This window comes from Hibiscus syriacus, unplaced genomic scaffold, assembly GCF_006381635.1.
Source record: "Hibiscus syriacus cultivar Baekdansim isolate YM2019G1 unplaced genomic scaffold, ASM638163v2 tig00116965_pilon, whole genome shotgun sequence".
Classification (NCBI taxonomy): Eukaryota; Viridiplantae; Streptophyta; class Magnoliopsida; order Malvales; family Malvaceae; genus Hibiscus; species Hibiscus syriacus.
The window spans coordinates 4079257-4101843 of NW_024063490.1; the positions used below are offsets into that span (position 1 = coordinate 4079257).

The following is a 22587-nucleotide window of genomic DNA, read 5'->3' on the forward strand; positions in this document are numbered from 1 at the left end:
GGTTAATAATCCTTCATCAAGTCTGGTCCTATGGTAGAGGGGTAATATGAAAACAGACAATGACTCGTTAATTTTGATGATTTTGTCGTTACTACTTACATACCTAAATTTATTCTTCCTTAATCATCCATCTACTTTCCCATGTTGGACATCTACTTTCCCATGTTGGACAGACGTTTGATTTTGATGACATGACATCTATGGTGTCAAATACAACTATTTGTCAACATATGTTTCCATCAAAGATGAGAGAATAGAGTGGTGGACATCTATTTACAACACCAGAGCATATGCCCTCAGTGAATGAGTAAGTTGGTTATGATGACCAGACTCTTAAGCAGCTAAAACAACCACAACGTAATCAACGTGTCCATCGATATTATCATTCAACAACATCCTAACATTGATAAGAATTGTAAATAGAGAGAAAGATAATTCGAGGAGACTAAAAGAACAAATGGTGTCTTCAAAAGGTGCTAGGGTGTTGTTGAATAATAATATTGAGGCACACATTGATTAAGTTGTGGTCGTTGTTGTAGTTCAAGAGTTTGGTCATCATAACCAACTTGTTTATTCACTGAGGGCATATTCTCTAGTGTTGTAAATATATGCCCACCACTTTGTTGTTCCATCTATGATGGAAATTAAGGATGACAAATAGTCTTATTTGACATCATAGATGCCATGTCATCAAAATCAAATGTTGGTCCAAACACGAGAGAGTAGATGGATGATTGAGGAGGAATAAACTCGGGTATGTAAGCATTAACAACATAATCATCAAACATTGGATGAATTGATGAGTCATCACCCACTGTCATATTACCCATTTACCATATCACTAGACTCGATGTTGGATTATTAACCTTATCCCAAATAGGCCATGTTGATCTCATTTTTCCTGAAGGTTGTAATGAGCTATTATCCACTAACATTGTTTTTGCTTCATGGTTAGATGAACTCCCACTCGATCCATATTATTCATATTTACCAACTTTTTCTTATATTATTTAAATTTCCTCATTTCTATGTCGTTATCAAGTACGACTTTTCATTATCCCAATTAAATATAAGGTAATCTAAATTTTGAAAGTCAAAGTCATCATCTTGAATAAGAGTAGTAGACAAGTATGAAGCTTTGTTGTTCCAAAGATTGATGTAGTATGTATGCTTTGTAACACAATGCTTAGTGTGTTTACCACGTCTATCTAATATGTGGAGAACAACATGATTATATGGAATTCACGGAATAGGCTGGTGGAAGTCGAACTACCTCAACACTCTATCGGTATATTGAAACTCAACAAAAGCAAAATGGGTTAGCGGTGTAACAACACACCAATATTTACAGCCCTCCCAAATATGTTAGCACAAACAATATTATTTCTTCATTCTTGTACGACTTCTAAATAAACTGCAAAACAAAATTATGTAATCATAAACATATATAAAATTTAAATAAATAAATAATATAAAAATCTAAAATTTCATAAATATTATATATCATATTTTTGCTTTTAATGTTAATGTTCAATATAAACTCCATCACATTATTAAACATCAACCCCGTTTCTTCTATTTTTTTCCTCCATCTGTATGCCAATCGAAATAATATTTTTTAATTCTTTTGAGATAAAAAATATCTTTCCTTATTTCAAATAAAAATAATAATTATAATTACTATTATAAATCAAAATAGTATTTTTTGATAAGAGGAAAGTCAACCGCAATTTGACTAACCAATGTTAAAAATAGAAGTCTGTGCAAGCCCATGAGAGTAGTAACATCATACATCCACTGGTTTACACTATAATTGTATTATTTACGAGTAAAGACGCCTTGCACATCTTGTGGTACAAGAACACCAATATCGTCGATCACCAACTATAGTTACATGTATTCCAAAAATATGAGATAGTAGTTGTGAACTAGATTACTAGATTTATTTGACCTCAAAATTAACCCATTTAGTTGGAGTATATATGCTCATGTTGCGTATCAAACTTCTTGTTTTCTCCAACCATGATAGCCTCAAATGCGACCCTTTTAAAAAGATTATGTTGGCATCTTTTCAAGGTACTTCTCGTAATTTACAATGGCTTCGTATTTATTTTCCCACCATTGTCATCCCATTTATCAAGACCTCGAGTTTTAAGGCCACATCCTCAAGAGTGATCATGCATTCTCCACATGACCAATGAAATGTATGTGTTTCTCGTCTCTATCGTTTAATCAACACACTGATCAAATCGTGGACCGATATGTACTCTTGACAAAATATTAAATTGTAAAATCCCTCCAATTGCAAATTATGGATAATACAATAGTTTGACTTATCACAAACATTGACTCGATTACAAAGGATTCACTGTTCGTCTTCTCGCAATTAATTAATTCATTAAATTAACCATAAAATATACTTTTGACATATAATAATCATTCTCAAATAAAATACATTATTAAATAATAGTTTAATGTTCCCAAATAAGTAGAAATATATTGATCATCTAGTGTCAAAAGATAATTTTGTGTTGTCATGCTTCAAAGAATTTGTAGAAAAAATATTGAATATTTTTTTAAATTGGATATTAATGAACAAAATAAAAAATATTCTAAATTAATTTGAAAAACAATTTAATAGTAAAATAATTGATCAAATAAAAATACTATAAATTAATTTAAATAAAAAAAATTACCTTCCCATTTTTCTTTAAACTAATTTCTTCTTTTCTTTTGACTCAATCCTTATTTTATTCTTCTCCTCCCAATGAATGATCCATGCCAACTTCCTCTCATCAGGGTCGGCCCTGGGTAACTTTTGGTCGTGGGCGAAATAAAAGAAATATACCCCTAATTTTAGAAAATTATAAAAAATATATAGTATAAAATTGATATTAATTTTTTTATTAAAATAAACAAATAATAGCAACCATTCTGCCCCGGCCCAAATGGCGATGTTGATGTGTCTATGCTTAAAAAATATATAGTATAAAAATTATAAAACTTTTATGGGCCCTATGCTTAAAAAATATATAGTATAAAAATTATAAAACTTTTATGGACCCTGAGCGGACGCCCCTTCTGTCCCGGCCCAGAGCCGGCCCTGCCTCTCATATATATTCTAAATCCTCTACCCCTCTCACCACTAATTACTGTTGCATCCACCTTGATTATTGTTCACAAATGATACATGAATTATTGATATGTTGGTTTACTAATAATACATTAATGAATTTTATGACTGCATCTGTATGCATGGGATGAAGAAGTCGAAGATGCGAGAGCTGAAGTGAAGACGTATTGAAAATTTAGAGACTTCACCAAAGACGTATTACAGTCTTGCAGTCTTCCTCGAAAATGCATAGAACACCATGCGTCTTCTACTTTTACTATAGCAATCGCTCTAACATGAGAAATAATACTAGGTATATTATTTTGAAAATTATTTTTTCCAATAATATTTTCTCAACCATTTTGCCAAACATATTTTCTATATATTTATAAAAATATATACAATACGTTACCTTTTCTTTATAATTTTGTAAAATTTTAATTTTTAATATAAGTTTTTATAATAAAATCTTTATATTTTAATTGTTAAGTTTATTTTTTGATTGAGCTAAGGTGATTATAAAGTATTATTTTTTTTTGTACACTTGAACAAAGCAGTAAACTAGTGTCTCAGCTGGTGCTCCTCGTTCTTATCTGCTCCCAACAACGCCTGAATTTCAGGTGGAGGCAACTTTAGAATAGCGGAATCATCTCCTTGTAGAAGTGCGAGATTCGCAAGTTTATCGACGAATTTGTTTCCTTCACGCCAGATGTGCCGAACTTCAACCACCCATCCTTTCTTAAGGATGTCTAAACAATCATTTACCAAATCATTTTCAGAGGCGTCAACCATTTTGTCTCCATTAAAGAGGTCCACAATCCATTTTGCATCCATCTCTAGGATTAGGTTTCTAAGCCCTAGACTTTTCGCTAACAAGAGACCCTGCTGAGCCCCCTAAATTTCAGCGAGCGAGCTATTAACCCTCCCTAGTCTAAGCATGAATCTCGCTTTCCAGTCCCCATTGCTATCTCGGATCAGACCACCTGCAACCGCCAGGCCAGAATTCATTTTATACACACCATCAGTATTTAGAATCCAACCCCCTTCAGGAGGTTTTTTCCATTTAACCCAACAAGGATCATTAAACATTTTGCTATGTGAGTTTAACAGGGCTTTATCTACATCCATTGCAAGTCGTTTGGCATAGGTAATCACTTGAGAGGGATCCATTGATGTTTATTTAAAGATCATTTCATTCCTGCTCTTCCACAGTCCCCAAATAGTAGCCATGAACAAAGGTCCCCATTTTAATCCATCGAGCCCGACTTTCTTAGAAAGACAGTTTGATTTCAGCCAATTCTTGAAATCCATCAAAGTGAATCGGCTGTCCTGTTCCGTAGCATTTAATTCTTCCCAAACAAATTTAGCAATGTTACACCTTCGGAAAATATGATCGATTGATTCTGTTACATTTCGACAACTTTTGCAGTTCGCATACTGTGTCATGTTCTTCCTGCACCTAACCTCATTTGTGTTAAGTTTGTCTAGGTATGAAAACCAAATAAAGAACCTGATTCGTTCGGTGGTTTTAGTTTTCCATACCCACTCAAGATTTTCCCCATGTTGACCACCCATCTCCATATTAGAAATTGAGTGTTAAGCTGAACTCACCGTAAATTGCCCATCCTTGGAGAAGCCCCAAGTAATTTCATCTCGTTCATGCGGATCGATTAGGACTGGAATCGAAACTCTTTGGATTTCCCTCCTTGTTTCTTCAGAGATTTGATACTGGATTTCTCGGATATTCCAAGTTCTATCTTCATCAATATATCTGGCCACCTCTTCATTTCTGCTTGGATTGTCCATTAAAGGATATGAATTTTTCTGTGGTTCTTTTCCTAACCACCAGTCCTGCCAGAATTTTGCTTGAATACCTGATTTTATCTGCCATTTTCTCCCTTGTTTAATTAAGTTCCGAGTTCGTAGCAAGCCCCTCCAAGTGGAAGAGTTGTTTCCACTAGAGTCTACCTCCAAGAATTCCTTATTTTTAAGATACTTCCCGGTAAACACTTTACACCAGAGATTTTCTTGTCTAGTGAGGAGTTTCCAACTGTTCTTTGTCATAAGAGCGATGTTCATTAATCTTGCTTTACGAATTCCTAATCCTCCCATCTTTTTTGATCGACAAACTTTATCCCAGCTAACCAGATGATTATGAGCATACACTGTGTCTCCTCCCCACAAAAAGTTACAATTTAGGCTATCCAGCTTTTTACAGACCGAAATAGGAAGCACGGATGTCTGCATCGTGTGTAATGGCACAGCACTGGAGACGGATTGAATAAGTGTTCTTCTACCCGCCATGGATAGAACTCTTTCTTTCCAGCCTGCCAGTCTTTTAATGATTTTCTCAATGAGAGGACCATAGGTTCCTGAATTAACCCTTTTGTGGATGATAGGAACTCCCAAGTAAGTTCCCAAGTTATCCGTAAGAGGGATGCCACACAAATTACTTAAGTAATGAGCTATGTTAGAGTTAATATTTGGGGAGATAAATAATTTTGATTTCAGAAGATTTACCTCAACTCCAGCTGCACGGCTAAATTCATTTAGGCAACTTCTCATATTTTGCATTTGATTTGAATCTGCTTCTGTAAACAGTAAGAGATTGTCCGCAAAGAATAAATGGCTTAATTTAATTCCACCCCTCGAACTCTTAAACGGTTTCCATGTACCCCTTTCTTCTTTCTCCATGATAATGTGGGAAAGTCTTTCCATAACTAATATGAACAAGTACGGTGATAGCGGATCGCCTTGACGTAGACCTTGCTTTGGATTCAAACTCTCGGTGATTTCCCCATTCCACAACGGTTCAATTGTACAGGAAGTAATGCAAAACATTATAGTCTCAACCAAACTCTCAGGAAAATTAAAGTCTTGGAGGGTTTTCTTAAGAAATTCCCAGCTAACATTATCAAAGGCGTTCTGAAGGTCTATTTTAGCAATCACTGCACCCTTCCTTCCTTTGAGTTTCATCATCGAATGAACTGCTTACTGGACGATCAAAATATTATCCGAGGTACTTCTACCTTTAAGGAAACTGTTCTGATAAGGACCTATCAACCTTTGCAGCATAGGACACAACCGACGGGCAATGATTTTGGAGAAGATTTTGTATGATGTGTTCAGTAAGCTGATTGGCCGAAATTGAGTGATATTATCTGCTACAGTAATTTTCGGTATAAGCACCAGGAACGTTCTTAATATTTTCCCCTCCATTTTCCTCGATTCCAAGGTCTTATTCACAAAATCAAGAAGAGTATTTCTAACAGTCTCCCAATTTTGTTTATAAAAGATTGGTTGAATGCCGTCCGAACCCGGGGCTTTAAGACCTTTCATGGAAAACAAAGTTTCTTTCACTTCCTCCATAGTGACTTGCTTCGTTAGCTCGATTTTTTCTTCTTCCATCAATCTTGGTATGAAGCTATCGTAATCTCTAGACAATTGTATGTATTCTTTCCCAGCAAACAACTCCTTGTAATAATTGTAAACATGTTGACAAAGGTCTTGTTTTCCCGTAACCCAAACATTCTCAATGTACAGGCCAACTATTTTATTAAATTTGCGCCTTATCATCGTAGTTAGATGAAAGAACTTTGTGTTCCTTTCGCCTTTCACAATCCAGTCCAGTCTTGATTTCTGAAGCCAAAAGATTTCCTCCTGCTCCAACACTTGTTGATAGTCACCTTTCAGGGTCTTCTCCAATTCCTGAAGGTAATTCGAATGAAAATAATTTGTGGATCTCTGGATGCCTTGAAGTTGTTTCATCAAAATTTTCTTACGTTTGAATATGTTCCCAAAAGTACTCTCCTTCCATTCTATAAGAGTTCTCTTAGTCTCTTCCACCGCATCCACAAGAGAATTTTTCTTTTTATCCCATGCTGAACTAAAAATCCTGTTAAAATCATCATGCATCATCCAAGCTGCTTCTAATCTAAATGGTCGTTTCTCTTTATCGACTGGCAGTTCCAAATCCGTGTTAACCAGAATCGGGTTATGGTCAGAATACATTCTAGTTAAGGTAACCACTCTTAAATTAGGAAAACAATTAACCAACTCAATATTGTGCAGTAACCTGTCGAGCCTTTCCTGAAGAGTGACTCTTCCCTGGGAGTGTCTAGTCCATGTAAACTTACTACCAACATAACCAGCATCCATTAGATTGCACCTATTCCAGAGTTCGTGAAACTTGATGATACGGTCCATGCAATCGAAGCTGCTGCCAACACGTTCATCAAGTGAAGCAAAATCATTAAAATCACCCATAATCATCCAAGGCAGATCAACGCTTGTAGAATAATCGTAGATATTATCCCATGCTTCGTCCTTTTTGGTTGAATGAGGTTGGATATAAACAGTGGAGAGCAACCATATTTTATCGTTCTCTTGAATTTCACAATGGATAACCTGATCTGTTTGGTACCTAATGGAAACCTTTTGCGAGTTAGAATTCCAGAGTAAGATCAAACCTCGCCGGAAACCTTGAGAGGGGACCTCATAGTGGTTGTCGAAATTCAATTTTTTCTATAACACAGGGCCAGTACCTTTCTTAGCTTTTGTTTCAAGGAGACAAATAATGGTTGGGTTTTCATCCCGAATTAACTCTCTACAATGCCTGATGAAATTTTTGTTACCTACTCCACGACAATTCCAAGAAATAAACTTCATTGGGGGGATTATAAATTATATTAGCCTCAACGACCATCTTTTCATTTGTAATAACTACTTCTTCTGGTCTAATTGATTCGATTTCCATTTCCTGATCCTCCAAATTTTCTGATCTACTAGTAACATTTTCAACCTCTATTTATGGATTCGCCTGATTATCCAATCTTTTTCCAGCCGCTACTATTGGTTCCATAGCAAAACTTTGACTATTTTCCCAATATTCTTACCCCTGTTATTACTACCCTGGTTGTCTCTCTTAACAAAGAGCTTGGGAGATTGAAAATTACCTTTGGTTTTCCTAGAGGACCCATCGTATGAGCTGTCTGCCGGGATATTGTCTTTTGCTCTGCTGTTACCTTCTTCGCTTCGGTTAGATTTCATGTCCTTTGATGACATTTCAAACTTATTTGAAGTTTCATTTACCTCTTGTTTACGGCTATGTTCCTCCTTTCCCTTACATATCTTATCCTCATCCATAATGTTCAACCCATCAAATCTGTTATTCTGTCGTGGCTCAAATATTCTGCTACTTTGATTTCTCTGATTACTTCTAATACCACGTGTTCTCCTTTGAACTAGCATCCAGGGACCATATCTGTCCTTAGCTAATTCTTTCACTTCTTGTTGAATTTTCTCCTGTTACTCAACTTCCTGCCTACCTTGATGTTCTGACACTTGTGGTTCCATGTTGGCCTCTCTATTCATTGGAGCTTCTTTCTAATTTACAAAATAATCAGAAACTCTATGACCCACAATACCACACTTGAAGCAAATAGAGTGCAAACCCTCATATTCAATATTGTATACCCTATTTTCTATACGAACTTTAGACAACAGGGGAGAGTCTAGGTCAATTTCTACGCATATTCTAGCAAATCGTCCTCTTGTTGACCAAGCTGTATGGTAGTCAATCTTAAGTGGTTTGCCAACAAGCTTACCCAGATTACACAAGATACTTTCCTCGAAGTACTCGATAGGGAGCCCAGGAATGTGAATCCAAACTGCCGTAGAAGGAATACTTGCTTTCGCTGCCACAAAATTGGGACGCCATCTCTGCACCGTGATGTAGTGATCCATGATCTTCCAAGGACCTTCCATGAGGACCTTAGCTCTATCCAGCATATTTTGAAATTTAATTGCATAAAACCCATATCCAAGATCAATGCAATCAAACTCACCTTCCAATTTCCACAGATTTGTTATCCTACTGATTAGGATTTTATATGCCACTGTTTTACCCAAAATCTTGATAATGAGTGCCTTTCTCCATGGTTTCCTCAATTTTTCTTTTAATTCTTGAGGAATCCTGATTGTCGGAATGTCATCCCCTTCAGGAGCTGCTTCATCGTCTGAACCCTCATCTTCAACTTCCGTCGATAATTGGAAATTTCCGGGAAGAAAGGTAGGGCTTATCACTGCATCTTTCCATGATCTTTTTGGTACCCCCTCTTCTAAAACACCATCACCTTCCGTTGGTCGGATTCTTTTATAATTTCTTTCCGTTTTATCTTCCCCTTCCACCACCTTGGTCACGTTAGTGACCGGCGGAGACGCTTCCTGCAAGGGACCAAAACGGCGAGAGGAGGATACTTTAGGGTTTTACTCACTCTTCTGCTTGTTGGACACTCAGGAAAACTCTCAACTATTTTATAATGAACGCTTAATCACCCATGCTGCAGTCGTTGGTACTCGAACTTGAGACTTTTAGAAATAAAAATAATTCCTTTAATCACTGAGGTAATTTGATTCGTGTAATATTTTAAATTTATTTAAAATCGTAGTTGAAAATTATTAAAAAAAGTACTGAATTCGTACCTTGAATGTTCAAAAAATGGGTATGAATTTAATATATGAATCAACATTGTTGACTTTTATTTTGATTTTGCTTTCTTCTTCAAATTGCTCTTTTTATTGTTGTTTTTTTTTAATTGATCTTTTTGCTGTTTTTATTCTTATGATTCCAACCTTTCAGTGTTTTATTTTGACTTAGTAAAAAGCTTTAAAAAGTGAAAAAAGCAAATCAAATGCAGCAACAACAACGATGTTAAAACCCAGGACACCACATTTTCTCAACGTCTTCTCCTTTACTTCGAGTGCTATCAGCCTGGTATTTCACTCTTTATCCTCCATGCAAAAATTGGAGTTTACTGAAACTATTGTTATGAATTCCATTTTATATTAGCTAATTATGTTTACTTTGTCTGATGCTGATATTTTAACAGAGTATTCCTTTAGGATTTAAGAGAAACTTGGAGGGAAAATTTTCTCGCTCGGTTTTGTTAAAAGGACCAAGTGGGTATACTTGAGTTGTTGAATTAGCTCAAAAGAATGACAACTTGCTCTTTGATAAAGGATGGCTGATTTTGTTGAAGATCATAGCGCCTAGGATGTGGTGATTTTTTGGTTTTTAGGTATGATGGTTACTTGGTTTTTGATGTCAAAGTGTTTGAGCAAAGCAGTTGTGAGAAAGCAGTTGCTTTTCATTGTAAATGCAGCTAAGATAGTACCGAGTTTAATGGGATCGTGGGACAGAATATAGAGACGATGGAGGCGTCTCATTGGATCAAGATTGCGAAGAATTGTTAAAGAAAATTAGTGAGAGCTCGTTTGAATCCGATAGGGATAAAGAATGCTGTGGGGATGAACTGATTTTTCAACTAAAAGTTGTCAAGAACTTCCTGTGATAAAATCATGGTTAGAAAATGAACCTCTCTCATTCTTTGGGATTTGTGTGAAATATTGTTTTATCATTGGATTTAGAGTATTTGTATTTGTGTTGTATGAATTTTATTGCTTTTCATCTAAATTTCTTCTATAAAGGAATAACAATGACAACCAGTCAGCAACAAAAACTTGTTTTTTTGCTAAGAAAAAACTATGGTATCAATATAACTGGAGTCTTGTTTAATGTTGGTCTTCGTACCACCTATTTCATGACTTTGTAATTATGTTTGCATGTATGGACATTCTGTTTCATGTTGGAACTTCAATGATGGTTTAGATCTCATGAATCCCTCTTTATAAAGAGACTCATCTCTTGAAACAGATGGAATCACCCTGGAACTGTAAAAGAAGATGACTTGAATCTACTTGGTAGTTACTTTATTCAAATAGAAGGAGAATTTAAAGAGAAAAAGGTGGCTCAATCTTTTAATTCACGTTTCCCTTTTTTGTTAGAATTATGAAAAGATTCAACGTCAATGGCTCATATACATTGGTAAGTTATTTCCTCTCATTTTTTGCTCCAGATCTTTTACTTAGGACATTGTTGGCACAAGCCTATATGTTGTGTATCTTGTTATATGGTATCAATATAGGGTTTTAAATCACTCTACGTGCTAGAAACTTGTCTCAATATCAATACTTCAACAGCTGAAGATTTCAACCAAGTTTCTTAACTTATTGATGATCATGTTTTTACCTTTGGCTATAGTTAGAAACAACTTTATCTGCTTATAAGGGGAAAACATATAGATATAATAACTTCCCTCGTGTAGTCTTGAATCAACTAGTTAAAGTATTTTTTAGATATCTTATTTAGACATCATGAAACCTGCTTATGTATTCAACTGTCTTTTAATTTTTTGTGACCTAGAATATTCCATATCATTTTACGATGAAACATTTCCCAAAATGAATGATTGAGACTGTGCTTCGGAATCTGAAAGAATGTTATTAGACTGAATTTTGTGCCTACAACAAGAATGCACATAAGCCGTACTTTATGTGGTGGATGGTTGAGCTTTATTTGTGGTAACGAGATAAAGGTTGAAGACATCTGTATTTTTGAATTGTGCGTAAATTTGAATTCCATGTGCATATCCTTCAGGTTGGAAAAGAAGACCTGAACCACCAAAATGGAATAATTGCTGCTAATGTGTTCATTGAAAATTCTGATTCTAATTTACTGGAGGATTTAGCAAAAAAAAAAAATGCTTCAAAGGTCCACTTAAAATTATAAAAAGTTCAAATGTGTGATAACAAAAGGGTCTAAGATGCTTAAAAAAGGAAAATATGGTAAGGTAGTAAAAAGATCTACAAGTGTTGTACTCTGCTCTTTATCAAGGTCATGCAATTGAAGGCAAGGTAAATTTTTTAACTGATCACTTGATGATGAGTGTTACCTATATCTCCATCGAGAAAAATTTGTGTGTTTCTCTAAGCTTCCAGGGATATTATCCGTGTTTATTGGACCATGGCCAACATATATTCATTATGTTATTGCAATCCTTGGAATAGCTGTAGAATATTGATTTACTATGCTTATTGGTAAACTTTTCATTCTAACTTGATTTGGCTTCTAAAATAGAAGCTACAGTTATTTTTCTTCTGACTTTCTTAATTTTATAAGAATTATGAAAAAAGTTCAATGTTATGTGGTTCATATACTTTGGTGAACAATTTACTTTTCATTCCCTTCCCTTCAGAAATTTGACTGAAGCATGATCTCTTCTGTAACTAATTTGATGAATTTATTGTTGTCTTTGCTTAACAATGGAAAGCCCAAATCAAGAAATAATAAACAACTTATAAATAGATGACAGTTTTCTATGCTGAATATTGGCAACAAAGTAAAATAGTTCTTTACAATTATTGGAAATTGTTTTTAACTATTAGTAATTATTGTCAATTATCGTTGCAGAAATATATAGGATGCATATTATTTTTGGGATTTTTTTCACTTACTATTTGGATCCATAGAAGAGTAGTATGTGCAGAGAAGATGATCATATTTCTCTACATTTCTTGATATTTTATTGATAAAACTGAAACCTATTTATAGGTTACGAAGAGATTCTAGCCCAAGAAAAAATCAAATAAAATAAAGAGTAAAATACATAATTGACCACCTAACTATGGGCTTGGTCTCAAAATGACAATAATTTTCAAATTTTAATCAATATGACCACTTAACTATTTAAATAATTTCTATATAGCCACCTTCCATTAACATTTAACAGAAGTGTTTACGTGACAGTTAACAAAATTAGTATAATTACGACATAGATCATTGTAAAGTTACGTATTCACGACGTTGACACCCTACTTTGTTTTCTTCCATTTTGGTCACTACTTGTATATTATTTGATTCCTTGTATTTTCATTTAATGCAATTTGATCCTAACTCTGTTTTTAATTTGTCTAATGCCTTAATTTTACTCATCAAGTATTATTTTTTTACTATTTAAATATATTAAATAGATTTTAAAATTAATGCTCAAATTAAGGCATTAGAAAAATTAAAACAAAATCATGATCAGATTGCATTAAAGAAAAATCCAAGAAAACAAATCATATGCAAGTAGTGGCTAAAATGGAAGAAAAAAAAAAGCAGGACGCTAGCACCGCGAATACGTAACTTTACAAGGACTTGCACCCTAATTATACCAATTTCGTTAACTGCCACGTAAAAACTTCCATTAAATGTTAATGACATATGGCTATATTGAATCCATTTAAATAATTCAGTGTTCATATTGACGTAAATTTGAAAATGGTGGCCATTTCGAGACGAAGCCCATAGTTGGGTGGTCATTTATGTAGTTTACCTTAAAATCAACTAATTACAAAAAACCAGTAATATTTTTTGAATCCCTAAATATTAGTAGCTAGATATTTGGGAATATAATTTCCTAATTTTTTGCAATCTTCACCAATCTACATGCCCCCTCAAGTTGGTGAGTGTACATTGCAGATTCCTAGCTTGAATGTGATTTCATCAAAGATCACTATTGGTAGTAGTTTAGTGAGGATATCAGCTAGCTGATTTTTCGTAAAAACAAAGTTTAGCTTTACTATCCCACTATTAACCTTTTTTGAGATAAAATGTTGATCAATCTTAACATGCTTAGTTCTGTCATGGTGATCTAGATTTTTAACTATACTAATTGCAGACTGACTTTAACTAAGTAGCTCAAACTTATTGACTTGACTTAGGTCTAATTCAACCAACAACCTCTTCAACCATATACCTACACAAATTTCAAGTGCAAGGGCCCTATACTTAGCTTATGCAATACTTCTGGAAAAAACCGATTATTTCTTGCTTCCCATGTGACTAAATTGCCACAAACCAGAGAAAAATAATCATTGGTAGACCTTCTATCATTCAGCTCCCCATCCCAACTTGACTCGATGAAAATTTTCACTGATATTTCTTATGTTTTTCTTAAAATTAAACCATGAACATGAGTCAATTTTAGATACATTAGAATCCTATTTATGGCCTTCAAATGTTTTTCTCTTGGATTTTTCATATGCTGGCTCACTATGCTTACCTAGAATGCAATATCATGTCTGGTGAGATAAAGGTAATTAATTTACCCACCAATCTTTGGTATTGCTCCTTATTTACTGTACTTCCCATTTTTTCTCTTCTCAACTTTAGATTGGCTTCAATTGGAGTTTTTGTTGGTTTACATCATAACATTCTCATTTCAGACAATAAATCTAAAATGTATTTTCTCTGGTTGATGACAATATCAGCCTTTTATCTCTCAACTTCCATACCTAATAAGTTCCCAGATCTTTAGTTTCAAATTCATTGGCCAACATTTTCTTCAGATTATTACTTTTGGCATAATCATCTCCAGTGATGATGATATCATCTACATAAACAATGAGGATGTATTTCTTCTTTCTTGAAGTCACATTTACAAACAATGTATGATATGTCTAACACTGTTTATAGTCATTTTTAACTATAACTTTGGTGAACCTCTCAAACTAGGCCATATGAGATTGTTTCAGGCCATAAAGAGACTGCTCTAGCTTACACACCATCTAAGTTATTGTGTTTACTTCCATTCCTAGATATAGTCTTATATACACTTCTTCCTCCAGATTTCCATTCAAGAATACTTTCTTGATATCTAGTTGATGTAGTTCCCAATCTTCATTTACAATTAAGATGAGCAGAACCCTAACTGTATTAAGTTTGGCTACCAGAGCAAATGTATCATGGAATTCAATGCCATAAGACTGAGTAAAGCCCTTAGCAACAAGCCTTGACTTGAACCTTTCAACAATTTCATTTGAATTGTAATTCATAGTAAACACCCACTTACAAACAATAAGTTTTTTTTTTGCTTGTGGCAACTCTATTAGGGTCCAAGTCTTGTTGCTTTCTAGTGCTTTAATTTCTTCCTTAACAACCTCCCTCCATCTAGGATCCTTCAAGGCCTCCTCCATTGTTTCAGGAACTTGAAATTTGTCTAATCTGGTTGTAGATGCTTTAAAAGAAGACATTAAATTCTCATATATAACAAACCTTTGTATGGGATGGTTTGTTCATTTCCTTACCCCTTTCCTCTAAGCAATAGGTAAGTTAATATTATCCTCGAAAGGAACAAAAATTTCACTAAAATATGGTGAATTACCTCTACTTTCTTTTTTAGTAGCAATTGGACTTAAGTCTAGCTCTTGTCATATTCCAGTTTATGTAACGACCTTTGAGATGGACTTATGCTTTTTCATTCTCATGTAAACATTGAGTTCCTTTCTCTTAAGTGGGACTTGGTTACTTTGAGATGTTCTCGGATAATTTTGGCTCGATGGAGGTGTTGAAGGAATGTTTGGAAGAACAAGTTTTGGGAGAGACGAATACAGTTCGGGTGGAGGTATTTCTGGTACTATTGGAAGTTGAAAAATAGGCTACAAATTTGGTGAGAATAAAGGTTGAAACACAGGATGCAATTCACTCAAATTCTCCCCTTGAATTTCAGTCTTAGCAGAAAAAGAAGTATGTTTAAAAATGTAACATCCATGGATATATAATTTTTTTGTGTGATAGAAGAGTAACATTTGTAACCCTTTTTAATTGAAAAATATCCTAAAAATATGCATTTGATAGACTTATGATCTAATTTAGACATGAATTGGTGATGGTTGTGAACAAAAACAGTACATCCAAACCCTATGAAAGGGAGTATAGAAGACATGGGCTGAAAATAAGGAAAGTTCTCGAGGAATATTTCTCTAGGTGTCTAAAACTTTAAAGTTTTGTTAGGCATCCTATTGATTAAGTATGTGGTAGTAAGAAATGCCTCTCCCCATAAATATTTAAGAAGGTTAATAGAAAAAAGTAAGGACCTAGTGTCTTCTAACAGATGTCTATTTTTTCTCTCAACAATCCTATTCTGTTGTGGGGTATCTACTCGGGAACTAATCTAGATTATCCCTTTTTTCTTTACAATAATCCCCTGCAGTTTTGGCAAAATACTCCCTCCCATTATCACTATGAAGAATTTTTATTTTACATTGAAATTGATTTTCAACCATACTATGGAATATCTTATTTTTTTTTCCATATTTCCCTTTCATTAAAAAGGTCCAAGTAGCTCTTGAATGATCATCTATAAAAGAAACAAACCACATGCAACCATTAATATTCTCAATTAGTGAAGGGTTCCAAATGTCACTATTGATAACTAAAAAGGATTTAGATGATTGTAAGTTAAAGGAAGATAAGTGTGTTTTGTATGTTTTGCAAGTTGGTAGACATCACAAGTAAGAGAATCAGGTTTTATCTTAATGAATAACTGAGGGAACAATCTTGCAAGATAGAAAAATTGGGGTGTCCTAACCTAAAATGCCATAACATAATTTGGCTAACAATAGGAGAAAAATCAGATTTACCAATGTTGAATTGAAAAGGTAAACTTGAGTTGACTTGTCTTATAGGAGGTAATTGTCCTTGAATGATGTAGAAGCCACCATACAACTTCGCATTGTCAACCACTTTCCCTGAATCCAATGCCTGAAATTTACAATCATTCATAAAAAAATTTAGTTGCACACTTCATTTCATAAGTGATTTTACTAACGAAAAAAGATTGCAAGCAAGTGATGAAACATAAAGGATAAAGTTAAAGTAAAATTTATAGTTAATCCAGATTGAACCACTCCCCTCAACTGGTGATAATGACCCATCTGCTACCTTGACATGAGAATGAGAAAGTAACTTTGTAAAGTTTTAGAATAGGATAATGTCTCATGTCATATGATTAGATGCCCCAGAGTCGACAATCCATCTTGCCAATCCATTTTTATTAATCATAGAGGAAAAGGAACAAATATATTCATGGGCTGTGAAAACTAAATTGAAATTACTAATCTCGAGGAATGTTTTGGTAGTCATTTGGCTAGAGTTTAAAAGATCGGCTAATCTCCTCTGATACCATATAGAATAGTGGTATGTGTAGAGAAGAATATCATATTTCTTTGTATTTCTTGATATTGTATTGATAAAATGACACTTATTTATAGGTTACAAAGAGATTCTAATATAAAAATCACATAAAATCAGTTAATTACACAAATTCAACAACTACAATATCTGTTAAATCCCTAAATATGTTAGCATCTAGATATTTGAGAATATAATTCCCTAATTTTCTGTAATCTGCACCAATCTACGAGATCATATGATATAAAAAATACCATAAAAGTTTTCAGAGGCATATTTTCACTGCTGCAAAACACAAGTAGTGCTTCGTAATTTGCAAGACAAATGTTGGATTGTAAATTCTTTTTCAGATTCAAAAGGTCGAACCGTGCATACATTCTTTTGGAGGATAGATGGCCTTTTTTCGTGATAATGGCATAAGATGGGTGACATCTACGTATTTGAACTTGTCAATTTTTATGAAATACAGGTGCATATATCTCGGCCAAGAAGAAAAGGGTTAGATTACAAACACGATTTTTTGTGAGGCAAAACAAAGCTTTAACCTCCAAGTGATAATGTAAATCGATGCACCCTTTTATCCTTTGCTTATCTCTCAATCCATATCTTTCGTTTTGTTTTGTGATTCTGACTATGTGAAAGAAAATGGTTTGCAAGAGTGATTGCTTTAGGAACACTTTCATAAAATTGAAATCTGTTATTAATATTTGTTAGTATATGCTTGATCTAATTGGTCTTATTATTACTGTACCACCATACTTTTCTATTACTAAAGTAGACACCTATTTTTGTTTGTATTTTAGGTTTTATTATATTATTTGTTATTATCATAATAATAATAATAATAATATATTAATACTAAATATTAATTTTATTTACATCCTTTTTTACAGACCTCCAATCAACCCAATTACAAGTTCAACCGGTCAAAACCCATTTACCCTTTAACCCAAACTTGAAATAGGCCCAACTTAAGCCCTAGCTCAAAACCAAACTAACCTAACCTAAACCTAGCTACTAGCTGCCGCCGACCTAACCACCTGTTGCTACGGTCACTTTCAAAACCTGCCATGCCTGCCATTGCCACCGTCAACTGCTCCCTCTGCACCGCTGACCGCTGTTACCTCATCACAGCAACAATAAAGCATTAATCAATCAGAAAAATAAAAAAAAATATTAAAGATTTTTAATTTTTTTTACTTGCAAACAAACAGAACTAGTCAGTTCTAAAGTATCAATCACCATAATAAGGGGAAATATACCCTATTCCCTCCATGACAAGATATTTGGATTCAGGCACAACATGCAGTATTCGACTCGTATAAAAAGGGAAGATTAAGATTTATTTGGGGTTGGTTTTTCTTTAGAAGAAAACGAGAAGGGCATGCAAAAAAAAAATTGGGTTATTGGCTTGAAAAGAGGGAGAAGAGAATAGAAACAAAAAAATAAAAAAGGAGAGAGAGACTCACTCGAAAGAATGAGGAGGTTCGTCGGAGTGAGAAAAATGAGACTTCTCCACTAGATTTATGCCGATCTAGTCAATTTGGAGTTAATCGGACATCCATATTTAGGAGGTGAAGAGTTTTCGAATGATGGTCATTGTTCCATTTTTCATCACAGACAAGAGGTGGCCGACGCCGATCAGCGACAGCTGGTGATGAGGAGGCCCACCAATTTTTGAAAATCAAGGAGCCGCGAAGGTTAAAAAAACTCTATCTCTCTATCTATTAAAACGACCTAGGTATGAAAAATGAGCTAGGGTTTTAAAATTTCTTATGATGGTATATATATAATAAAATCAAAATGACATAGTTTTGAGAGTTAGGGTTTTATGAGTTTGTGCATGGGTGAATCATGTGAGGAGGGCTCTTATTATTTTGTAAATTCACGTTTAGTCACTGAATATAATTTTACTATTTTATATTTCAAGCTTTCAAGTTTATTACGATTCCATTTTGGTCTTTATTTATTTACTGTTGAATTATGGTTTAATTGTTGATTTTCCTTGTTAATTTGTGGTTATTTCATTTTTATTCTCTAGGCATTTAACTTTTCTGATTTGGGTAAATTGTTAATCGTGACCAGTAATCTACAAATTCTTGCATGTTAGTCCTTCCTTCATTCATTTAATGTGAAAAATATATGATTATTGCATTTGAGTGCTGAAACTTTGATGAATGTTCATTTTAGGCACTAATTTTAATAAATCATTAAAAATAACACGTATTAATAACTCATTGGGTCTCTAAACTTTTTATTTATTTGGATTATGTCTTGAATTCATTTTTACTCTTTAAATGCGTATGCTTAAGATATAAAAAAATTATTATATTTCCTTTTCTCTCAATTACTAATTACGTGTATATATATATATACATATAGAATACTTTTTAAGCATGTGTCAATTTTTTAATACATTCATATATTTTATTCGTCCCTTTTTTAATTCTAAAAATAATATTTACATATATTGTTATAAAAAATTATTTTTATAAAAAATTTAATTTTTATATATTTGAATATATGGAATACATTTTTAACACGAGGATCTCTTCAATATTTTGGAAAAGTATAAATTATCTGATTGTTATGCTAATCTAGGGGAAAACTCGGGGGCCTTATGAGGGTTATTCGAATACAATATTTTAATATTATTATTTATTTCTTATTAAGTTAATTATACATATATATTATTCATTTTAAATAAAATATTTTTAAAATATGAATATTTTTTTAATTCGATATATCATTTTTTATATACTTACTTTAATAAATAAATAATTTTTATTTATTTATCATTGCTTAATTATCTTATCTATTTATCTTTGCTAAATTTTATTTCATGTTAATATTTCATTCACCTTGTACATGTTATTTATTACTGTTGCATTAATAAAGCATGCACTTATTTTCTCGTTTTTATCATTCAAAGGTAATGTTGGCTTGCGTCGTGGATCAACAAAATTATGTCGAAAATGACTGAATTTCAATTCCCGTTAATCCACGTAGGAGGACACCATTTTCAAATAAAATCGAGTGAATTAAATTATTTTCAATCAGGCGAATATTTTAAAATAGATTCACTCATTCTTTTAAAAAATCATAGAAATAAAAGGATCATAATTTAAATTTTAAATTTAACTTTGTAAAATTCCACTACTTAGACAACTTATAATCGAGAGGTATCAATTTTAGGCATTGTGGGGGTGCTTACCCTTCCCCACGCGTAATTGACTCCCAAACCTTTAAGAAAGAATCTTTGGTAAACGAAAACACATTTTTGTCTTAAAAACAAATTTTCTTAAAATTATTTTAAAAGACGTTTTTTAGGTATTCGACCTACCTAACCCAAAGGTCGATGGCGACTCCAAATTTCAAATTAAACCAAAAATCAAAATTTTCAAAACAAAGTCATTATTATTTTAAATTTAATATTAAATCAAAAAATGGTTATGACATTTTGGTGACTCTGCTGGGGACATTTGAGAGTCAACCTTATTTGATTATACTTTGTTCGAATGGTTGGAATTCTATAAACCTTTACTTGAATTACGATCCTTTTAATTTCAATTTTCATAATCATGCATCATTTTTTTACTTTAGTAAATAGTTGTACTGATATTTGATTTCATTGTTTTCAGACTTGTTAAGGTTTTCAAAAATGAGTCGTGATTATTTTATTTTATTTTGTCAAAAGGTTTGTGAGTTCCTTCTCGCACACATGACGTGCAATTGCATGCCCTAAGTTCCATACTCGAGTTTTGTCTCGCTAAATGGGAGTGAGTCACTAGTGCCTTCATGAGTAGCCCTCCGCACATGCTAGTGAATCACTCCCGGAGTACATGCCCTTATAATCTTCATGAGTAGCCCTTTGTGTAGACATAAGGAATGATCTTCCTTTAATTAAACTCGATCCATTTAAGTCTATAATGGATGAGGATTGAGGGTTTGGCAGCCAAGGAGGCACCAACATCAAGGACAACTCGAGTACCCTTTTCCCTAGAGCCAAAACCATTCATATAGTGGACCATAAAATTATCACATTAGATAGAGCCATGCCGAAGTTCTGTCCGATAGTAGTCACCCTAATGGGAGTACACAAAGGAGGAATGATTTTGAACTTTCTTCATAGAATAAATTTCTTTCCGAATGAAAGCATGCAAACATGATACCATGCAGTTAGGACTAATTTTCTAAAATAAATCATGTGGGGTAGAAAGTATGTCCGGGTAGGATTGTTATTTTAATAAAAACACATTTGGGTAGTTACCATGATTAGGTAGGTGCTATATTTATCTTTAAATATCACTTTTTATTGATTATTTTACATGTAATAATTCGTTTGCTTTTTTTCTTTATCATTTTTTGCCTTTTTACATTGCATCATCATAGGATAATATGAAAGTGTTGATCCGCAGATGACTCTCTAACTAGAAAGTTTCCATAAATAGAGAGAAATATTTATCAATCAAGTAGTTGCATACACATATATATACACTGTTGCTAACTGAAGCTTAGAGAAAAAGGGGAGGAAGTTCTCCTGAAGACCAACATCAAAGTTGACCGATAGAATGATATCCTAAGAGCTGAGAGGTGATTACTTAATCCGAGCAATGATTCAACTACAGAATACCGCCTAAAACTGTTATACCTCTAATCATCAAGACCTAATGCACAAACGCAACAGGGGCATAACCCAATATGGGCCATGTTTTGAATAGAGCTTCTACACAAGTCTTGGTGGACATAGAACACTTGAGAGGCATATTTTTCGAGGACAAAACTCATAGAAAAAGTATCGAATTACTTTAGACCAATCATACAAGAAAAATCATGTCTATGAAAATGGATTATCTTGAATAGTGAAGATTGTTGTCTCTAATGAAATTAGTTTTGTGATATTCATCTTTGGGATCAATACCTTTTTATATTGCATTCACATTTGCATATATACATTTTGCATATAAATTGCATTTATTTAAGCATTTTAGCATGCATTATTCATGAAAATGTGGGTTTAATTCTTGGAAGATTCTCTGACAGTGGTCCTGATCACCCGAAAAAGTACTAAAAAAGAAAGCAAAGTTTGAGCAACTGAAGAAAGAACTGCAAGAGAGTCTATAGAAAATGCAAATAGACTGGGAATCCAAATTAGAGCAATCACAAAAGACCGTTACGGATTCCATTTTGCAAAACCAGGCCAACATTATCGACCAGATTATTGAGAAATTGGCTAGGATCAATAAGGTGAAAGGAAAAGAAAAGGTTTCCCCAAATGTGGAGACCCTTGAGGGTGTAATGCCACATTTTGTTCCACAACTGATCATTACACCCGAAAGACTTCAAAGACACAAAGCAACCATGACAAATCCTCAATGTAGCCCCACTTATTATAGTATGCCTGATTCTGATCAAATGAAGAATGATGGGAATGAGATTCTGGAGAGCTTGAAGAGTTGGTACAAAGATTATCTCAAAGGGTTGAAAAGACCGAGCTCCTAAGAAGAAGTGGATGCATGTGAGTTAGCCTTGGTGCCTAACCTAGTATTCCCACCCAAATTTAAAATGCCCGAATTTGAAAAGTAAAATGGAACAAGTTTCCCTATTGTTCATCTTAAAA

At 33.7% G+C, this 22587-nt stretch overlaps 1 protein-coding gene across 1 annotated transcript; it reads right to left on the reverse strand.

The window, feature by feature from the left end:
• Positions 1 to 6103: 6103 nt before the first annotated feature.
• On the reverse strand, positions 6104 to 14971 carry LOC120191304. The gene is made up of 5 exons (XM_039194277.1): positions 14582 to 14971; positions 8588 to 9337; positions 8440 to 8497; positions 8008 to 8355; positions 6104 to 7593 (listed from the first exon to the last, which is right to left on the reverse strand). Exons 1-5 carry the CDS (start codon positions 14969 to 14971, stop codon positions 6104 to 6106), a joined length of 3036 nt encoding a protein of 1011 aa, XP_039050208.1.
• Positions 14972 to 22587: the final 7616 nt, after the last annotated feature.

What these genes read in the sequence shown, in the direction of transcription:
- LOC120191304 (XM_039194277.1), bottom strand. Translation starts at nt 14,971, where the DNA reads ATGGAGGAGGCCTTGAAGGATCCTAGATGGAGGGAGGTTGTTAAGGAA. An exon ending in AAGTTCGTATAGAAAATAGG is followed by an intron (nt 8,498 to 8,587) that starts GTATACAATATT and finishes TTTGTAAATTAG; the next exon opens with AAAGAAGCTCCAATGAATAG. An exon ending in ACAAGTGTCAGAACATCAAG is followed by an intron (nt 8,356 to 8,439) that starts GTAGGCAGGAAG and finishes CCTGGATGCTAG; the next exon opens with TTCAAAGGAGAACACGTGGT.